The following is an 18,657-nucleotide window of genomic DNA, read 5'->3' on the forward strand; positions in this document are numbered from 1 at the left end:
AAAAAATTACTTCAAAGTTCCCATCCTAAAGAACATTAAAAAATAACCTCAATAAAACAGCAACAGTTCTTTGAGTATGATGGAAGAATCAACAAAATCTTCTCAGATGGTAGATCATAGTAAACAAAACTACAGCACTTAAAATAGTACAGTTTAAGAAAGACCGTCACCTGAAGGCAAATGAAGATGTCTTACAAAATGATCAGCCACAGGACAGAAAGACACAATCAACTTTAGTACTATTTAACATATTTACAGTTTCTGTAATGGCTTCCTAAATACTGCATTACTTTTTTTTGAAAAAAATCTTGTTAAATTAAGCAACATCCATAACTTAAAGCATTTCAAAAAATATGCAGTAGAATGATTACTTAAATATATTCAATGAAAAAAATCACATTAATTTCTTTTAAAAATTTAACTCCAATGAGTTCACCCATTTTATTTTTGTCTGGTCTTTCCCATTCAACATGTAAATTCCAAACTTATATAACCCTACTGCATGGAAATCAAATACAAGAAGTTGAAAATATGGATGATAGGAATGCGTAAGATTCTAAGATATCATTCTACGTACATTGCCAAAATAGAATTTGACTACTCAACCTCTGTAAGTGATGACATAACCCACAAGCTTGAGTCAAGACACATGTTAGGAGAGCAAATTATATGAAACATAATCACAACCAACACGTCATGTTATAGAATGCATGAAAGGACCTCAGAATGCCTTCTCAGCAAGTCTTCAGATGACATCAAACTCTGGGCAGTGGCTTATGTACTTGGAAGTTAGGGCTGCCAACTATAAGGATCTCAGTAAGCTGAAGGAATTGGCTGACTGGAAACTCATTAACATTAAAGATGAACTTAAAGTCCCACAGCTTCTACAGAGTAACTACATCCAACAGTATCTGTTGAAGACAGACTGCCTATACAGCAGCTCCACAGATAAGGCTATGGTGGTCTGCCAGACAACAACTTGAATAATAAGCATGCTGTCACAACAGTGACAGCTAACTGAATAGTGAGTTGTTACTATGTGTAGTCAGCAGGTCAAAAGAAGGGATTTCCCATCTAGGCTAGGATGTTGAAGTACATTACATGAAACAAGAGGCTGAGAGAACTTTGCTTAAGAATACCAACACTGACCTCCAAAATTAAGTCTAGATTTACCTTTGAATCCTCCACGACCCCTCCCTCCTTGCCCTCTTGCACCACCTCCACGTCTTCGCCCATCTCCCCTGCGAAGGTAGTTGTCTCGTTCCTCTTCTGCTTGGGCTAATGACCAATCGCTAAGTTCATCTCTGTGATCAGATTCCGTTTCAGAAGCATTTGATGCTTCAGAATTAGTTCCTATCAAAAGGATAAAAAAATCCAAAGTGTGCCAGTGTAGCTCAGTATGACAACAGAACAAAGAAAACACACATGCACTTGAAAATTTTAGTTTTCAACAGTTTTGGAATTCTTGTTTCCCAATCTCTAACACAGATGTACTTCTCCAAAAAGTCAATATGGGTATTTTTAAAAGTTAGAAGTACACATCAGTTTAAACTGTGTGCCACACTTTCACAGTTACTTTGTTTTTATATTCTTATCAATTATTGGGTCTGCTGTGCAAATGCATTTAAGTTTAGTCAGACTAGAAAAGTAACTAAATTCCTGAATATAACCTGTCCTGTCTCAGTTCACACCCAATACTCCTCTATTAAAAGGGGGGGGGGAAAAAAAGGCTAGGTGTTTATCAGATTGAAAATACTGTCCATTCCATAATTTTTGTAGGTAACAGATAACCTTTGTTGATAGTTTCATTCTTTATCCCAATTTTGCTTTCATGTAACACTTTTTTGCCAGGTGAGCTCTGATCTTTAAAAAAAACATAAAAGGGCTTCAGCAGAAAAAGACTGGTTTTCTGCTACACTGAATGTATGCCAGAACTGTCTTACCAAGCTCATACAGGCCTTTCAGTCAGGACAAACATCAGCTGGCCTTTATTCTGGATACTGAGGTTATAAACAGCTCTGAAGAAGTATGATCCCCAAACTATCTATTAATAACTTTAAGTTTAAAAGAACAACCTTATTTTCATGAACATGCTTTTCTAGTAAAAAACACAAATTCAACTTAATATGGGGTAAGCACTTTTGTGAATTGAACTACATGCAATATCTTTTCTATTTTTATTTATATTTATACAAAGACAGCCTCTTAGAGGGTAAAAAGAAAATCAAGGCCTTACTAAGAACTGTTTAAAATACAGATAAAAATCTTTGCTCTAAACAGTTTATACATGCATGTGCTCTTACAGAGAGAAGCTATGTGCAAATATTAGCAGTAAATTTTACTTCAAAATATTTTCTACAGCAAAAAGCTCTAGTCTTCAGATTTTATTACTTAATATGAATTGAATTTCTCATTGAACACTTGCATTTCCTAAGTATTAACTACTAATAGAACAGGATTCAAGAAAGCAATATTTAACTGCCTACTATTAAAATTATAAGCACATTTCTAGTCACCTACCCGAAGCGTAGCCTGGACCACGTCTGCTATGCCCTCTGTTTCTGTAAGGTCGACTACCCCTTCCGAGTCCCGGACCATCATCAGTCATATATCCTTTTTCTTTATCTGTACGATTTGGTGGTGGTCTAGAAGTAGCTCCAATCTGTCGAAGCTGCTCATCAATTTGCAATCTTTCCAAACGTAGTTGGTCCACCTCCTGTGGAAACACAAACATAGCAAAGTCAGATGTAACCATATGCGATGATCCAATTGCGTTTATCAGGAAAAATGAAAGTGTTTCTGTTGATAATCTAGTAGTTGATAACTACTAGAAGAGATACACAAACAGGAGCTATTCATAGCAGTACATTTAGAAAGCACTTCTGTTATAGATTGAGAAGTTGCCTAGTTAAAACCAACAGCTGGTAGCAACCTTTATTCTCTCACTTGTTTTTTGATTGGTTTTGCCCTGTTTTTTCTTTTTTGTTTTTTGTTTTGTTGTTTTTTTTTTTTAACTGAGAAATCTACTTATGAAAGCTGAAATTATGAAAGCCAAAATGCAAATACTATTCCATTGTATTGTGCATTCTAAAAAAGCCTGTTTTTTTTCCCCACCCTTTTGATAGTTGATTCTTTCAAAAAAAATAAACAAGCCAAAAACCAAACCAAGACCGAAAAATCACTGTGGCTTTTACAATAAGCCTTTTTAGATTGACTGGATATAAATATCAATTTTTCAAAAGGGGCCTGAACAGATTTTGTCTATCATCCTCCTGTTACCTTAAGTATTGTTAGAAAGATTACAGTTGCAGAGAAGCAGCTTTATCCTCACCTTTAAATAATTAAGATGATAATCCAGAAGAACAGTTGCATTAGTGATGCTATCCTTGGTTCCCACAAATACAAATGGTACCATTCCCTAAAACACAGTAGCACAGTAACATTATTCCTATGGTTACTGATTAACCATGAAGCAAAGAGAACCTAACATTTTTATAAACCAAAAAACAATTTTTACAATATGGATAAGCATAAATTCAACAATAAGACAACAGTATATTTAAATTCTATGCTGACTAGATCACCTAGACTAAATTCTCTTAGTGCTAAAAGCTAATCTTGCTTAAAAAAAAACTTAACATCCACTTTTTTTCCATATCAAGTGAAATATTAAAACATATTTGTAACATATTATAACATATTTCTTTCCTTCTTTTATACCAATATCATCTTTGTTGATTATGTTTGCTTTCACACAGCTACTCTTATGCTGCAGGTCATTAAAGACGACTTTCAGCTTTTATAAAATTAACACTGTTATACAGCTAACTTATCTTTAAGGATCTCTCAATTGTCAAAAGGCAAGCAAGAATTACTAACTTATATGCCTGTTACCCTTGAAGCACTTTAAGTGGTTCATTAGATATCCACAAAATATAGAGCTAGAGTTGAAGCTGTAATGCCTGGAATTACGACCTTTTCAGACAAAATACTTGAAGATCAACTTAGGTGATTAAGTGGTCCAAGAAATCTGCCTAACAGGGTCCCGAGCACTAAAAACAGCTAAACTTTAGCAAATACAAGGAAAAATTTCACACCAGAACTCCAGACTCTAAGGTAAGTTCATATAGTAATTCAAAAGTTGTAACTACTGCCCACACACGAGCTAGATTTAAACTTCTTGAGACTATCAGTTGCAGCCTCAGAGTAGTACAAGCTTCACTGTGAGCTACAAAAGTTAAACTAAGTCTTGTGAAGACTCACAACGCTGAAACCTATGCCAGTACAGACAGAACTTGATTACCCTAACTGAACTTATTTATAATTGAGTAAATAAATAATCACTAGGTTATCTCATCACAACCTTTAAACATGCACCTAACTTCCACCATACACAGTTGTTAAACAACTGCATTTTAAATGGAGATTTGCTTTTGCCCCTCACAGTCCTTCAACTGAGAGTGACTGAAGACGCTCTTAAAAAGCAAAACAATAAATACCTTCACAGTTTGCTGAAGCTCCCTGAAAGTGACAGTGACAAAGCTGTAATATTTTTTCTTTTTTTCTTTTTTTTTCCTTAAGTGGGCAAGTGACCCATTAGATTATACACCTGCACTAAATATACTGCAAGGAAAAAAATTTATACAATTCTTTTATCCTAGGAAGCCTCAACACTAACACAGATTTTATGAGGATTAGAAATCCTTTAGCCATAAGCATATTCAAGTGAAATATAAAACTTGAAGTACCTCAGATAACATAAGTATTTAATAATTGATGAAGTTTTTTTTTAATATAAAAAAACTGTGGAGTGGGCATTAACCATGTTACAATATCAGGTTAAATAAAAGACAATTGACTCAAAAACAACTTAAGGAAAAAGCAGATGCCCATTGTCACTTTTAGCTAAGGAACCTATATTTACAAATGACAACTTATAACAATTTGAGCCAGTAATAACATCAAGCAATTTCAGTCCAACAAAAAATTCAAAGTGCTTATTTATTGAACCTTATTTCTAACTTTGAAGCAAAAGCAGTCTCTTCCACCCAGTTTCTGAAGTGAATTCTGAGCAACTTATGGGCATAAGAAATGTAGAGACAAACATAATACATACCACTATAACAAACAAAACCTATTTCATTAAAAAAAAAGTAAACCTGGAAATCCTGATATAAAATTATGCAAGTTATGAAATTGTACACAAAATTTATGGTAAAATCCTGACCACTTCAGTCTTAGGAAAAAAGAAGCCAATACTGTATTCAGATTTAAAACCAAACTACTGTTCTTCACAAAAAGCAAGTCTGCAATATTAGTGTCTACATCTTGGAAGATTAGTACACATTCTTTTCAAATATGACAAAAGTAAGTTTACAAGGACCAACTCTTTCCTGCCATGCTTTGACGTAGGAGAAAGAAACAACATCCACATTATGATCAGAACTTCACCTTACCATTATAAAGATAGAAGGAAGAATCTATTTTATCACTGGACAGAATACAACCATCAGATAACACAAAGAAATCGCATTGAATGAAAACATACCTCTTCTTGTGGAATATTTTTATCATTTTCAGCCTCAATTCTCACTCTTACAACACCAGATTTGTCCACTATCTCCTGAATCAGTTTTCCATTTTTTCCAATTACCTTCCCTACAAAAAGAATATATAAAACATTCAATTTTCAGGGTTTTTTCCCTGAAGATTGAGACTATTATTATACTGTAATTAAACAAAACTATTTAGTTAACAGTGAAAGAGCTGATCAAAATGGCTTAGTACTCCACAACACATTTAACAGAAACACAGAATCTTATGACTACTAAAAAAAACCTACAACTCAACTTTTTTTTTTTTATAAGGACATCACTGAAATAAAGGCAGTAAATATTGAGTGCATAACAGCTGATACAATTAACACCTTGAGAGCAAATTAAACTTTTCTTTTAATCACATAGGACATTGTTCCTATTATTCAAAACTAAACTAACTTTTCACTTCTATGTTTCACTTTTTTTTTTTTAAACCATGAAATTTTAAACCTTGAATTATTGGTAGAAAACATGACAAAAACAGGTACTAAGGTCTTCCTTGACCACAAGGGTTGTTCTGACAGTCAAAAGCTTCCTTTGAGTTAATTATTCCATTACACACCTTTGGTATAGCAGTTTCCTAATAAACAAAAAAAACCAAAAAAGCCTTGGTGTTGAATTTAAAAAGTCAAGTAAACCAAAATACAAAAATGAATATTAAGTTATAAAAAAATGTATTTCTTAAGAACAAATATTGAATAGAATTCAGGAACATACATGAAATTCATTAAAAATTATTATGTATACATGCAGTCCATTTTGTAACCTACATTTCAGGTTATTGATTAATATGAAACCTTTAAAAAGACAACAAAAACTTTTTTTTAGTTCTGTTTGAAATTTTTAAAGGATAATTAGGTAGAGAAAACAGATGCCAAGTTTTTATTTTATCTAAGGAAAATGTAAAGATTCCAGTAACGTAATAAAAGGGTTTGGACTTAATAATCCAAACTTATTCGTTTTCTGGCAAATTACTAGAAATTAGTAAGTGAACAAGCACTATTTTGAATACGAGATATGGTTGGTCCAATTATATATTTTAAGGAATCTAGGCCAAGAAGCAGACTAAAAGTAAAACGCATACAAAACCAGAAGTAAACGCAGGGTTCTAAACAGAAAATAGACAAAATAAAATAAATTTCAAGTTAAAGTAACAATAGCAGCCTATCATTTCACTTGCCCCCCAAGAGGTAACAAGAGGGAGTGGGATGAAGAACCTACCCTAAAGCTACTGTTATAAAACAACTCCAGAGCTGAGCAATTCTAAGCACTCGTCCCATTGCAGAATTTTATACTGTTTCAACACAGGCTTTCATAAACTGCTCTATATGAGGTACATTAGAGTTCATAGTATTATCCCTCTTTGTAGCAACAAAACTCAAATAAAAGAATTTCCATATATGCCCCACATAATGAGGGCCACATGTACTCCTATGGACTCTCACGAGGTATTCAATAATCAAAGTCACTATTATCTTTGGAGAGTTTTCTTGACCTTCAAGTGCCTTAACCAGGCCTTCAGTTTATCCTACAGTGCTGCTTCTAAACAAACAAATGCACAGGAGAAAAATACAACACAGTGCAAGAATTACTTATCTGTTGTACAGCTGAAAAAATATCTCAGCATTTTTGGAGGAAGTCATTCAATTCTTAGGCTCAATCAAGAAACTATTCTACTTTGTATTAAGGCATCTCTGAACTGCAAACCAGCAGGTAATTCCTTACAAAGGACTGAAAAATTCTACACAGAACTTGCGGGGGGGGGGGGGGGGGAGGGGGACAAAAAAAACTTCAAAAAAAAGCACCTCAAACTCCAAGGCCTTCTCTCACTTAACTGCTCACAAATAACTTTTTCAACTTTTTCTTACCCTGCCTCAGTTCTAAAACTAAAGAAAAATGCTTTCTGAGGTTTTTAATACCAGCCTCTAGGACTAACATACCTACTAAATTTCTTGGGACTTGTATGACATCTTCAGCAAACTCAAGGTAACTTCTTGCCTTTTTCACTGCATCTTGATCCTAAAACATATAGGATATATAAGAGAAATGAGATGGATTTTCCCAAAGCTTTTTATTATTATTATTATCTGAAAGGTTAAAGAAGGGATCTTACCTCTCCATAAATATGGAATGTGCAGGTATCTTCATCAAGATCAATGGCAGTCACTCCAGGGACTTTTCTAGCTTGCTGAATATTAGCACCATGAGTGCCAATAGCCAAACCCATCAAGTCTTCACGAACAACAAACTGTTCATGAAATCGTGATGCAAGTTGTCTAGAACTCTGAAAGGAATCCAAATATTCATGGTTGTAGCAATTAGACAGATCAATACAATGGGAATAATGTTACAACAAAGATGTGATGACAAAAGGGCTGACACAATAGAGAGGTGCTATAAAGGAAGGGAAGAAGATTGCTCACCTGTATCAGAAGATTCTAGGTTCACATGGGAAAGCTCCACCAAGGAGGGATCTCCAGGAAGAGATCCTTCTCCACTGGCAGTCAGCCCTTACATGACATCTAAGAGAGGTGGAGCCAGGCTCCACCCCTTCCTGTCACTCAGGTGAACTGCCTTCACCCATGCTCCCAGAGCTGACTGGATCCTTTCCTCTGGTGCTCAATGAGTGGTTCAGGGGTGACTCAACAGCTACCATACAATAGTGATTAAGGGAAACCCTATGATCTGAGTAGAAAACTGCACTATTTCAAGTTAGTGGGACACAACAGTTGCTCAATTAAAATTCAGTCCCAAAGCTACAGAGATAACACTCTATGGATATCTACTGTGTATAAAAGAAAAAAACAGAAACTGGTGTCTACAGAAGGCAACAAAATTAAGGAGAAACTCCAATATATTGCTTAGATTCAGAGAACACATTAAAATGCGAAATCACATTTTACCCCAGGAATCAAAATGTATAATTAATCTGAGAACTTCAGATTCATACTATCAAGACAAAATCCCATTTCAGCACGGGGATAGCAGTAACTAAGCTATTAAATGAACTCTCAATCATGTGTTTGAGGCTCAGGTAACCTCAAATAAAATACCTGGTAATTGCTTTGCAGCTCTTACCACATTTTCATGAAACTACTATGGTACAACTAAGCAGTACAAAATGGCTCACAGAACCTTAATGAAGGTCTCATATATGAAAGAAGACACCAAGAAAAAAGTAATTAAAAACAGCTTTGAAAAAAAACATTGCTAGAAAAAAAACAGGTAAAACATACCAAAAAAAATCAAAAGGAACAGGTTAAAGATAACACAAATGACCAATTTTTTTAAGCAGTCCTGAGCTTCCAGGAAAAGCACATCAGCAAACTTCAACTTATAGAAGTATACATTAAGCAGTTTTAATGCTTTTGTAATTACTGTATTACTGTAGCATCCACCACAAAGCAAGCACAAAGAAATGGGAACTGAGGATAACTTTTGAGAACTATCTTGCAGCACGCTGTGGAGTTGGATGGCATGGAAAAATACTCAGACATGCAGGAAAGACAGATTTTGGTACCATCATAAAATCCTGTCTTGATAAGAACAACCTCTGTCAACACCAAGTGCCTCAGGTTACTAGCATGACCAGATCTTAAAGGTGCAAAAAAAAAAAAGCTTGGTAAATACTGAACTGTATGAACTTCACAACCTGTCAAACGAATGGGGAAGCTGTTAAAGATAGGTGGATATTAAAAGAAATACAAACCCCATAAAAATCTTTTGTTTATGAACAAAAACAATGATTGATAAATTTCTCCTACATCATTTTCATCCTTTCAAAAAAAAAAAACCCAACAGAAAGTTTTCTTATAGGATGCCTGTGTTACATGAAACCAGATCACTAAGTTCAGTTAACTACCATATGGAAACAAATCAGAATATGAATATACAGAACAAAAACATTGTTTATGACAATGAAGTTGTCACACATTTAAATAAAGATACAATACTTAGATCTACATAAAAGAGCAAATATAAAACATGTAAAAAGTCTATTAGACTATTTATTACCATAGCAAGTAAAAAGACATGCTACCCACAAGCATCTGAGCATAACACGAAAGTAACAATAATTTAATGCATCTACAGAAGATATATCATCACAGGCATAAAGTATAAGTAAAATGGAAACAATGTTCTGCAAGAAAAATAAAGTTCTATTATCATTCCAGAATCAAGAAAGAATTGTGTATAGTTTTCCTGCATTGCAGTTGAAGTGGTGAAGACACAAGGCCACACTTGAAAATTGTTAGGGTGATAACAGCTGTTTAACCTCTGCAACATGAAACTCTACAGAGGTTGAAAAAAAGAAACCATCAAGGAAATGCCCAAAGGAAGCTCTCCCTACTCTGTCCTATCTTAACTGCGACTGTTACCTGACCTGGTCAGGTTAAAGCTGTTGATAAAAAAAACATCTTGTGGTAAATCACTGTCAGGGAGAATTGGCTACAACAAATAGTGAGAAAATATCAAAATATTATGAAATACTCAGGAATCTCTAGCATTTCTTTAACTGTGTAACAGGAAACTCAGACAGCAAGTATTGTTTTGAATGTTTGCACATCTACATTCCAACAGATAATCCAATAGCTGTTTTAGTAGTCAATGTGTTACAGACCACCAAACGAGAACAGAAAATAGGATGACCAAGTCAATCAGTGGTTAACATAACTAGCTATGACACATAGAAAAGATGAAACTGTATCATTACTGGTGTCTTTGGCTATGACAGTTAAAATGCATATATATACTGCAGGTACTAAAATATCATTAGTTTATTCAGAAACTATATATTACAAGAAGTATTGCATCAAAACACTGGAAAAATGTAACTATTTTCTTTGAATAATTAATGAGAAACAGATATAAAAAGAATATACTAATACTTAGAGGTCATGTCCAAGTTGCATTCATAGATAATAAAATACAAATGAGAATATGAAAGTAGATTTCCAATTTAGGGCTTTTTTAAAATCTCAAAACAATTAAGCCACACCTAATAGGTAAGGGAAGCAAACAAAAACTAATTTGTTTGGTTATTTTACTTTATTCTCTAAAAGTCATGTTTAAAAAGGAAAGTCATGAAATAAGCTAATATGCAGAAATGAAAAAAGATATAAGACACAGCAAAGAAAAGGAGAAGCTAGTGTAGTCATCATAGCAGTTTTACCTTTCCTACTCTGAGCTACAGAAGAAAAAAACAGTAGCAGACATTCAAAGGTTTATGGCACAGAAAAGAGTTTATTTGATCAAAACAATGAACCATTAATAATATTGCAGTAAAGCCAACTGCATTCACTAAATATTTGTTCTGCACATAGATGTGTGCAATATATTTGTACAACAATTAGCTTTTTAACAGAAATTATGAATACAATTTTTACTATTTGAAGTTTTTGAGTTTGGCTGAAATTGTCTTTATAGTTCTTAATGGAAACATGGAAAGTATCAGCCAACTTCTATCACACTAATTATAATAATATATATTTATCTCACAATAACCTTCACTAAAGTATGGCTCAAGTAGAACAAAGGCCTTCTAAGAAGAGCTGAACAAATTCTTCAGCCTTTCACAGCAGAAAAAAAGGTTCATACTTGGAACGAAAGCAAAATTCCAAATTAGTTAGGGACAGGAAGTGACAACAGCAGCTTCTGGTGCACAAATCAGTGGGGACACAGAGAATGAGCTCTGAAAAGACTGTTGTTCTTCCCACCTGTGAAATAATACTTTACACTTCATGAGGTAAATTGCCCACATGACTGTCAGTTCTGGAAGGCAACAAAAATGGAATACTGAAAAGCTACAGTGGGAGTCCTCAAGAAGGAAAATCAATGTGAAGAAACTGGTTCCTTCTTGGTCTTCAGAATATTAAGACCTAAACTATCTTGGATTACAGCTCTCAAATACAGAAATCAAGAGACTAAGAAGAGTAACAGAAACACTTCCTGTAAGCAGTTGTGAGTACACCTACTGGATACAAGAACTACCACACCACATCCCACTCAAAGCTAAAACCACTAGGGTGAAGGATGAGGAATAATGAAATCTGGCTCAAAAACAGACAGTTGGTATATACCCATGTAAAACCTATTGTTCAAAGTTTTAATCACCCTTCCAGTTCTTGCTCATGAATCTAGAAAGAAGTTTTCTTTTTTAAAATGCTGCTGTGTTTTTTCTGATTTGTAGACAGGAGAAAAAAAATACTGAGATAGGTTAATTCTAAACATTCTTCTAATTTCCTATTCTACTCCTTCCTCCCCACCTCCCATGGTGGAGTATGAGTCAAACTTCTTGCCAGTCAACACCCACTCTCCAGTTACAGAAATATCAGAAGTTTTATCTGCTCTAAGATAATTTTATCTAGAGACAAACCAATCTGTTTGTACATACTGACAACAGTATCACTCCCTCCTATAGATTCACTTCTCATTTTCATAGAATCATATGATCTTTTGAGTTGGAAAGGACCTTTAAAGGCCATCTAATCCAACTCCCCTGCGTTTAACAAGGTCATTGATAGCTACATCAGGCGCTCAGAGCCTAATAGGGCTTCCACCACCTCTCTGGGCAACCTCTTCCAGTGCCTCACCACCCTTATTTTAAAAAATGTCTTCCATTCTATATCCCATCTAAATCTCCCCTCTTTTAACTTGAAACCATTTCCTCTTGTTCTATCTTGTTCTAACAGACCCTGCCCAAGAATCTGCCCCTCCCTTCTTACTGCCCCTCTTTAGATATTGAGGGGCTGTTCTCAGGTTTCCCTGGAGCCTTCTCTTCTCCAGGCTGAACAGCCCCAAATCCTTTAGCATGTCATTGCAGGGAGGTGTTCCCTCCTTTGGATCATTTTTGTTGATTCACTCTGCATGTGTTCCAACAGGTCCAGTCTCTCCTGTACTGAGCACTCCCCATCAGGATGGATGACGTCTCAGAACAGAGCAGAGGTGCAGAACCCCTCCCTTGCCCTGATGGCCACGCTGTTTTGGACACACCCAGGATCCAACTGGCTTTCTGCGCTGTGAGGGCACAGTGCTGGTTCGCGTCCAGCTGCCATCCATCAGTACCCCCAGGTCCTTTTCGTCAGGGCTGTGCTTTATATCCCCCAGCTTGTAGTGGTAGTGGGGCTGCTATGACCCAGGTGCAAGACCTTGCACTTGGCTTTGTTTACACCCTTTAGGCCATCCACTCAAGGGCTGTGTGTAGAGCAGTCACTAGTGAAGACTAAGGCAAAAAAGCTGTTGAATACCTCAGCACTCCCCGTTTGTTGTTACTAGCCTGCCTGTGCTGCTCACTAGGAAGAGTACACCCTTCCAGGCTTTCTTTTTCCAGCTGAAGTACCTATAGAAGCCCTTCTTATTCTTCTTTGCACCTCTTGCTAAGTCCAGTTCCAGTCGGCCTTCCTGATCCCACCCCTACACAGCGCAGCAGCATCCCTATACTCCTTCCATGTTATCTGCCCCTGATTCCACTGCCACTACATTTCTTTTGCAAGATCTTGCTCTAGTCTTAGTATCAAGCCACACTCATCCTATCTATTTTTAAAAACAGTAAATCGAAGCTATTGAATGTGGCACTACTGTGCAATAATGACTGATTTCATGGTTCGTACTATGAAGTAAGTATAAACACACACCTACCTCATCGTTTGAAAAATATATATATTCTTATTTAGTAACAAAATCCTGCATGATGGGAAGGACCGGGTATAGGATTATACAGATTGTAGAAAAATGGTTATTTGTAAGAACAGGCCTCCTAACTATAAACTTATTACCTACTGTACCAGTAAATAATAATTATTTTCATCTCCCATTAAAATCCTATCAGCTATCACGTGTTTGGGAATTATTTTTAAATCCAAAATTACTTCAGAGAAAAAAAAATCCATACCTCCAGTTGTTTGCTAGCTTCTTCATTTCTCAAAATCAGGGATAACTTGGTACGAAGACTTCGAAAGTGCATATCAATCAGCATATTTGCCCGCTTCGTTGTTACATCATTGATTGACTAAATTATTAATAAAGAAAACAATGTTTTATATATGAAATTTTCAAAGAAACTATTGCATTTGACATAGCTACATGTTCATACTTACTAGAATAATAAGCTGATGGTTTTCAGAATCATAAATTACAGAAAAAGCTCCAACTGCCTTTTTGAAGTCCTTATGTGCAGACTCTTTGGCACACCTAAAAATAAAATGCTCAAAGTTAAAATAATAAACTGCTGCATTTATAGCCTAAAAGATTCCTTTCTTAATACAGAGAATCCTAAACCCATTAATCTATCTATACCTACATCCTCCCTTTCACTGAAGGTATTATTTCATTCAGACATAATCTACTTTACTTGTTTTACTTTTGTTTCTCTTCATGAGTAGAATGAAGTTTTTATGCTTCATGTTAAAAAAGCTAAAGTCATTACATCCAGCACGTCTAAAATTTCAGTCACGCTACACACCAGTATGACATGTGACTTCACTGTAACTATTGCAGCGTTATAACAACTTCATGTTCATCTCACGATACTTAGCTTCTCCAGACTTCTATCTACTCATTATTTAATGAACTTGTTTACTGTAACACTAACTTCTGCAATTCCAAGTCCAATCTGAATTTATAACTTCTTTCATACTGGGGCAATAACACATCTCAAAAAATAACTAATTCTGAAGCTAAAAGAGGAGAATCACTGTTAATCTGGATTTTAGAATTATATTCAGAAAAAAAGACTTCGGTGTTCCAGGAGAAAACCAGTTGTTTCTGTACTGCACTATGGGAAGTTTTAATCATTGCACAACTACCTGCAGAACCATCATCAAAAAATCTTATGCACTACCGTATGTTTTTTTATTGTCATTAAAAACCAACTTTGACATTGCAAATACTCCATCAATGAAGTAATGAACATCTACAGATTGTCAATGAAGATGACAGGGAACGGATTCACATTAATTTAAGCATAACAGAATAGCTGCAAGAAGACAAATGGCAATAAATAAAAATCTTACATCTGCTCTGCACACAAGCCTTAAATCCAGCAGAACTAAATTACATTTTAAAGATCACCCTTTATATTTTTGAGCTACGACCATATTCACATTTGTACCTACTGTATTTTTAAATAAATATTTTAAAAATTACTTTAAAGCAGTAAGAAGCATTTTTATTCCTTCTTTCCTCAAGCTCAAGAAGTTACCCATATTTTGAAACAATTTATAAAGAAATACTTGCACTTACATTTGCCTTAAGTCCTCTGGCACTTCCAGTTTGATTTTATGGAAAGTATCTTTTGTTGCAGGTTTGTTAGGGTTCACAGATCTCAAACGCTCAATTGTGACAATTTCGTTGTATGTAGCATCACAGGCTGCATATTCTATTACATAAAACTGATATAAAATAATAAAATCATCCAAGACATGTTTTATTACAAGAGTAAGAACTACACTATCAAGTTAGAGGCACTTCTGTTAATTCAAAAACTAAATCTGAACTTTTCTAGATTGAAGTTAATGGCAATTGTAACTGTCCTAGTCAAGAAGTTTTTTTGAAATCAGAGAGAAATACAAGTCACTTTACATCAATATAAATGAAAGCAACACAAGAAAAACTGTAAACAAGTATATATTATATGCATATTCCTACCTCACCCTTTATCATTCTCACTTTAGCCAACCACCAGCAGCAGGGTTCTTTTTCATTTGCCCTGGAATAAACCTGAACAAAATACACACATTATACAGTTGTAGCCCAAAAGCTGATACAGATTAGCATTACCATCAGCTCTGCAAAAGATGTGAAGACCAGCACAACATAACAGTGCTTACAGTCTCCACTCTAAAAACTAAATAGCACACATGTTAACAGCTGAAATAGCTATTGCAAATATAAGTAGGATATAAAACTATTTATGTAAGATCATAGAGATCTACCAGCAATTGTTGCTTCAGTCTTGCGTACAGTCAAAAATGAGAAAATTCAGCCTTTTGTATGTTATACAATGCTTCTTACTTGTATGTAGATCTAAAGAGTGAGGGGATGACAGGAAGACACATCTTTACTACTTCAGTACATACATGATATTGGCTGTAACTACATTTTTTGTCATTTTCTTACTTTTCAAATCAAAAGTTTTGCTTGCATGCTATTAAGCACTCTAAGTTCTCACTTCTTACAAGAATTAGAAAATTTAATATTATTGCTTTATAAAATGTTGAAGTTTCAGGAACATGTTATACTAAATCCAGGCTCCTGCTAGCTTTACAGAGGTATTTACAGATATATCTTTGTTTACTTGTATTTTGCAGAAATATGTATGAAGGCTGCTCCGTAAGTAACGCCTGCTACTTTGACATCAGAGATACAAGGTGGTGGTATGACAGTAGAGGTTGAGCCTTCCTGTCCATATTCTGTTATATTTTGTCACCGTGTGACAGACGGCAGCTGAGAGGCAGTCTGACAGAATGGTGCCTGTCACAGAAGTGCAGATGAAGCAAAGGTATGGAAATGAACTCCTCCATGCAGCAAAAAAACATCACCCATTGACATTTATGAGGTGACACTTGCTCATGTTTTTTTTTTTTTATTACGAGCTCAGCCTTTATTCATTGCTGGCAAAAATGCTAATGGTGGCTGATTATGTTGAAAAATTGTGTTTCACAGCCGAGAATTTGCTCTGTCAAATTGTGTCCAGTGGAGGGCCAAAAAGATGATGAAGGGCTTGGAGAACCTCTCTTTCCACCTCTGAGGAAAGGCTGAGCTACCTGGGTCTATCCAGCCTTGAGAAAAGATGACTCAGAGGGGATCTGATCAATAAATAATAGATAAATTATTTAAGGTGCGTGAGGCAAAGGGATGAGGCCAGACTTTTCTAAGTGGTGCATGGCAATAGGACAAGGGGAAATGGCCACAAACTGAAGTATATGATGTTCTGCAAAAATGTGCGTAAGAACTTCCTCACGGTAAGGGTGATGGAGCACTGGAACAAGTTGCCCAGAGGAGTGGAGTCTCCTTCTCTGGACACGTTCAAGACCCACCTGGATGCCTACCTGTGCAACCTGGTCTAGAAAGCCTGCTTTGGCAGGGGGGTTGGACTTGATGATCTCTAGAGATCCCTTCCAGCCCCTACAATTCTGTGATTCTGTTATTGTGCTCTTTATAATCGTTGTAGTTTCCATGGAAATAAATAGAAGGCTTTAGAGCAACCTATATACATATACAGAATGTACATTTTATTCATTCAGTTTTAAGTTTTGCTAACAAATAGACATTATTAAATGCCTATGTAGATAAAAGTTAATACAAAGTCTAAATGCAGTTAAAGAACTTAGTCCAAGCTAACATAGCACATATTTCCAAATCATTGAGTTCATATGGAGTTATGGATTCGAGGATCCATAATCAAAGAAAATCTGATTTCGTTTGTAAATCAGTGTACACATAATGATATTGTCATACTGTCAAAAATACCTTTTGATGGCACGTTTGACATCATTTTCCATGCAATATTTCAAATCAAAAGAGTTACAGCATATAATACGGAGACAAACCTTCCACTGGCTTCGCTGACATTTTCACCCCCAATTCTCTCACTTCTCAAAAACACACTTTGTTAATGGAGTATACATACCTCCACTTCATCACTTTCATTTATGTCTTTATTATAGCCTGCAGGTGGTGGAAACCTCACATCATGGAATGGTATTTGTCTCTCTGGTTGCCAACTACAAATAAAAATGCAGTGAATGATCTAAACACTTTCTCCTCTTTAAGAAATGAAGAAGTCAAAACTGCATTGAAAATTCATTCGTTTCACGTTTTTTCAGTTTTGCAGAGCTTTTGTGTACATATACCAAAATCTTGCTGCTATCGGTACTGTTTCGAAATCTTCCAGTTGTTTTTACAATTTATAGCAACAGGTTTTATCCCCAACATCAAAAATGAAGGTTAAAAAATTTCTTTTGAACTTCATAAAAAGTGTTCTTTTGAACACTTCTGAACTTCAAAATCAGTCTTTTTCTTTCATCTATAGCTTGTAAGGAAGTAATCCAGGTTATGTCTGAATTCACTTTGAATTTTAAGATTCTTTAAGATTTAATAAAATTAACATGAGAGCAATTTTATTTTCAAAGGTAACTGTAGAACAATTCCTAAAAATACATGACTCCATAACAAAAGATACATCAGATAAAATTATATATATAAATACACATATACATATACACACACTACCTTGGTTTTCCTTCCTGAAGGAAACAAAATCTGAGCTAAACAACGTAACAGAAGGCTAACTTGCTGCACCACTAAATGACGGTAAAAGAATTTAAACATGGGAAACTGGCATTCAACACCATCTATAAAACAGATTTTGTAATAATGCAATCAGGAAAATCTAAAATAAAATATTCACATGAGATAGAAGCAGTCATGGCATCACCGCTTACTTAAACATTGGTTGCTATTATGTAAATCCAATAATATATTTTCTAGGACATTCACCTTCTCCTAGTTTTATAATTTAAAATACTTAAACAATTGAAAGCACTGACAAAACGTACATAGTAGTTAATCTCTTAATTCTAAAACATGCCAGCAGAAGTGTATGCTACCTTAAGGATACCACTCGGCATCATCATAAGTTTTTTTTTTAGGTTCAAAATCAAGACAGAAATTCTCTTGAACTCTGTATTTGTAGATACAAAAGCAATATACTTACTTGTTTTCAAATGCAACTGTTATTGAATCTTCATGTACATCCTTTACAAATGCCTGTGAAGAAAAGAAAGGTACACTTACAGTATGTCTACAGATACTTTTAAAAAACAAGCCTCAAACAATGCTTTGCTTTCACAGATATTAATATTGTTCAGAATGTAAATATGTCTTTAAGTCAACCTTCTACATTTTGCAGTAGACTAATATAGAACACATACTGAAAGCTGAATTCTCCTGAATTCATGACTGTCAACATGCAGACATAGAATGCCCGAGTAATACACACAGCCTTTCTACTTTTTAGAAATAACAGAAGAGGTCACAAACAAATGACAAAATCATTTTG

At 35.1% G+C, this 18,657-nt stretch overlaps 1 protein-coding gene across 6 annotated transcripts in view; it reads right to left on the reverse strand.

Annotated features, from left to right (window-relative positions):
• Positions 1-18,657, reverse strand: part of FMR1 (FMRP translational regulator 1) — a 30,847-nt gene that overhangs the window by 4,446 nt on the left and 7,744 nt on the right. For all 6 annotated transcript variants that reach the window (NM_001389656.2, XM_025149834.3, XM_046940046.1 and 3 more), the window contains 12 exons: positions 18,313-18,365; positions 17,227-17,320; positions 15,243-15,314; positions 14,838-14,986; positions 13,694-13,787; positions 13,489-13,605; positions 7,711-7,881; positions 7,538-7,616; positions 5,549-5,658; positions 3,332-3,418; positions 2,521-2,716; positions 1,174-1,353 (listed from right to left, as the gene is read on the reverse strand). In NM_001389656.2, coding sequence (NP_001376585.1) covers positions 1,174-1,353; positions 2,521-2,716; positions 3,332-3,418; positions 5,549-5,658; positions 7,538-7,616; positions 7,711-7,881; positions 13,489-13,605; positions 13,694-13,787; positions 14,838-14,986; positions 15,243-15,314; positions 17,227-17,320; positions 18,313-18,365 — 1,402 coding nt within the window. The remainder of the gene's footprint in view (positions 1-1,173; positions 1,354-2,520; positions 2,717-3,331; positions 3,419-5,548; positions 5,659-7,537; positions 7,617-7,710; positions 7,882-13,488; positions 13,606-13,693; positions 13,788-14,837; positions 14,987-15,242; positions 15,315-17,226; positions 17,321-18,312; positions 18,366-18,657) is intronic.

The sequence above is a fragment of the Gallus gallus genome, chromosome 4, assembly GCF_016699485.2.
Source record: "Gallus gallus isolate bGalGal1 chromosome 4, bGalGal1.mat.broiler.GRCg7b, whole genome shotgun sequence".
NCBI lineage: Eukaryota > Metazoa > Chordata > Aves > Galliformes > Phasianidae > Gallus > Gallus gallus.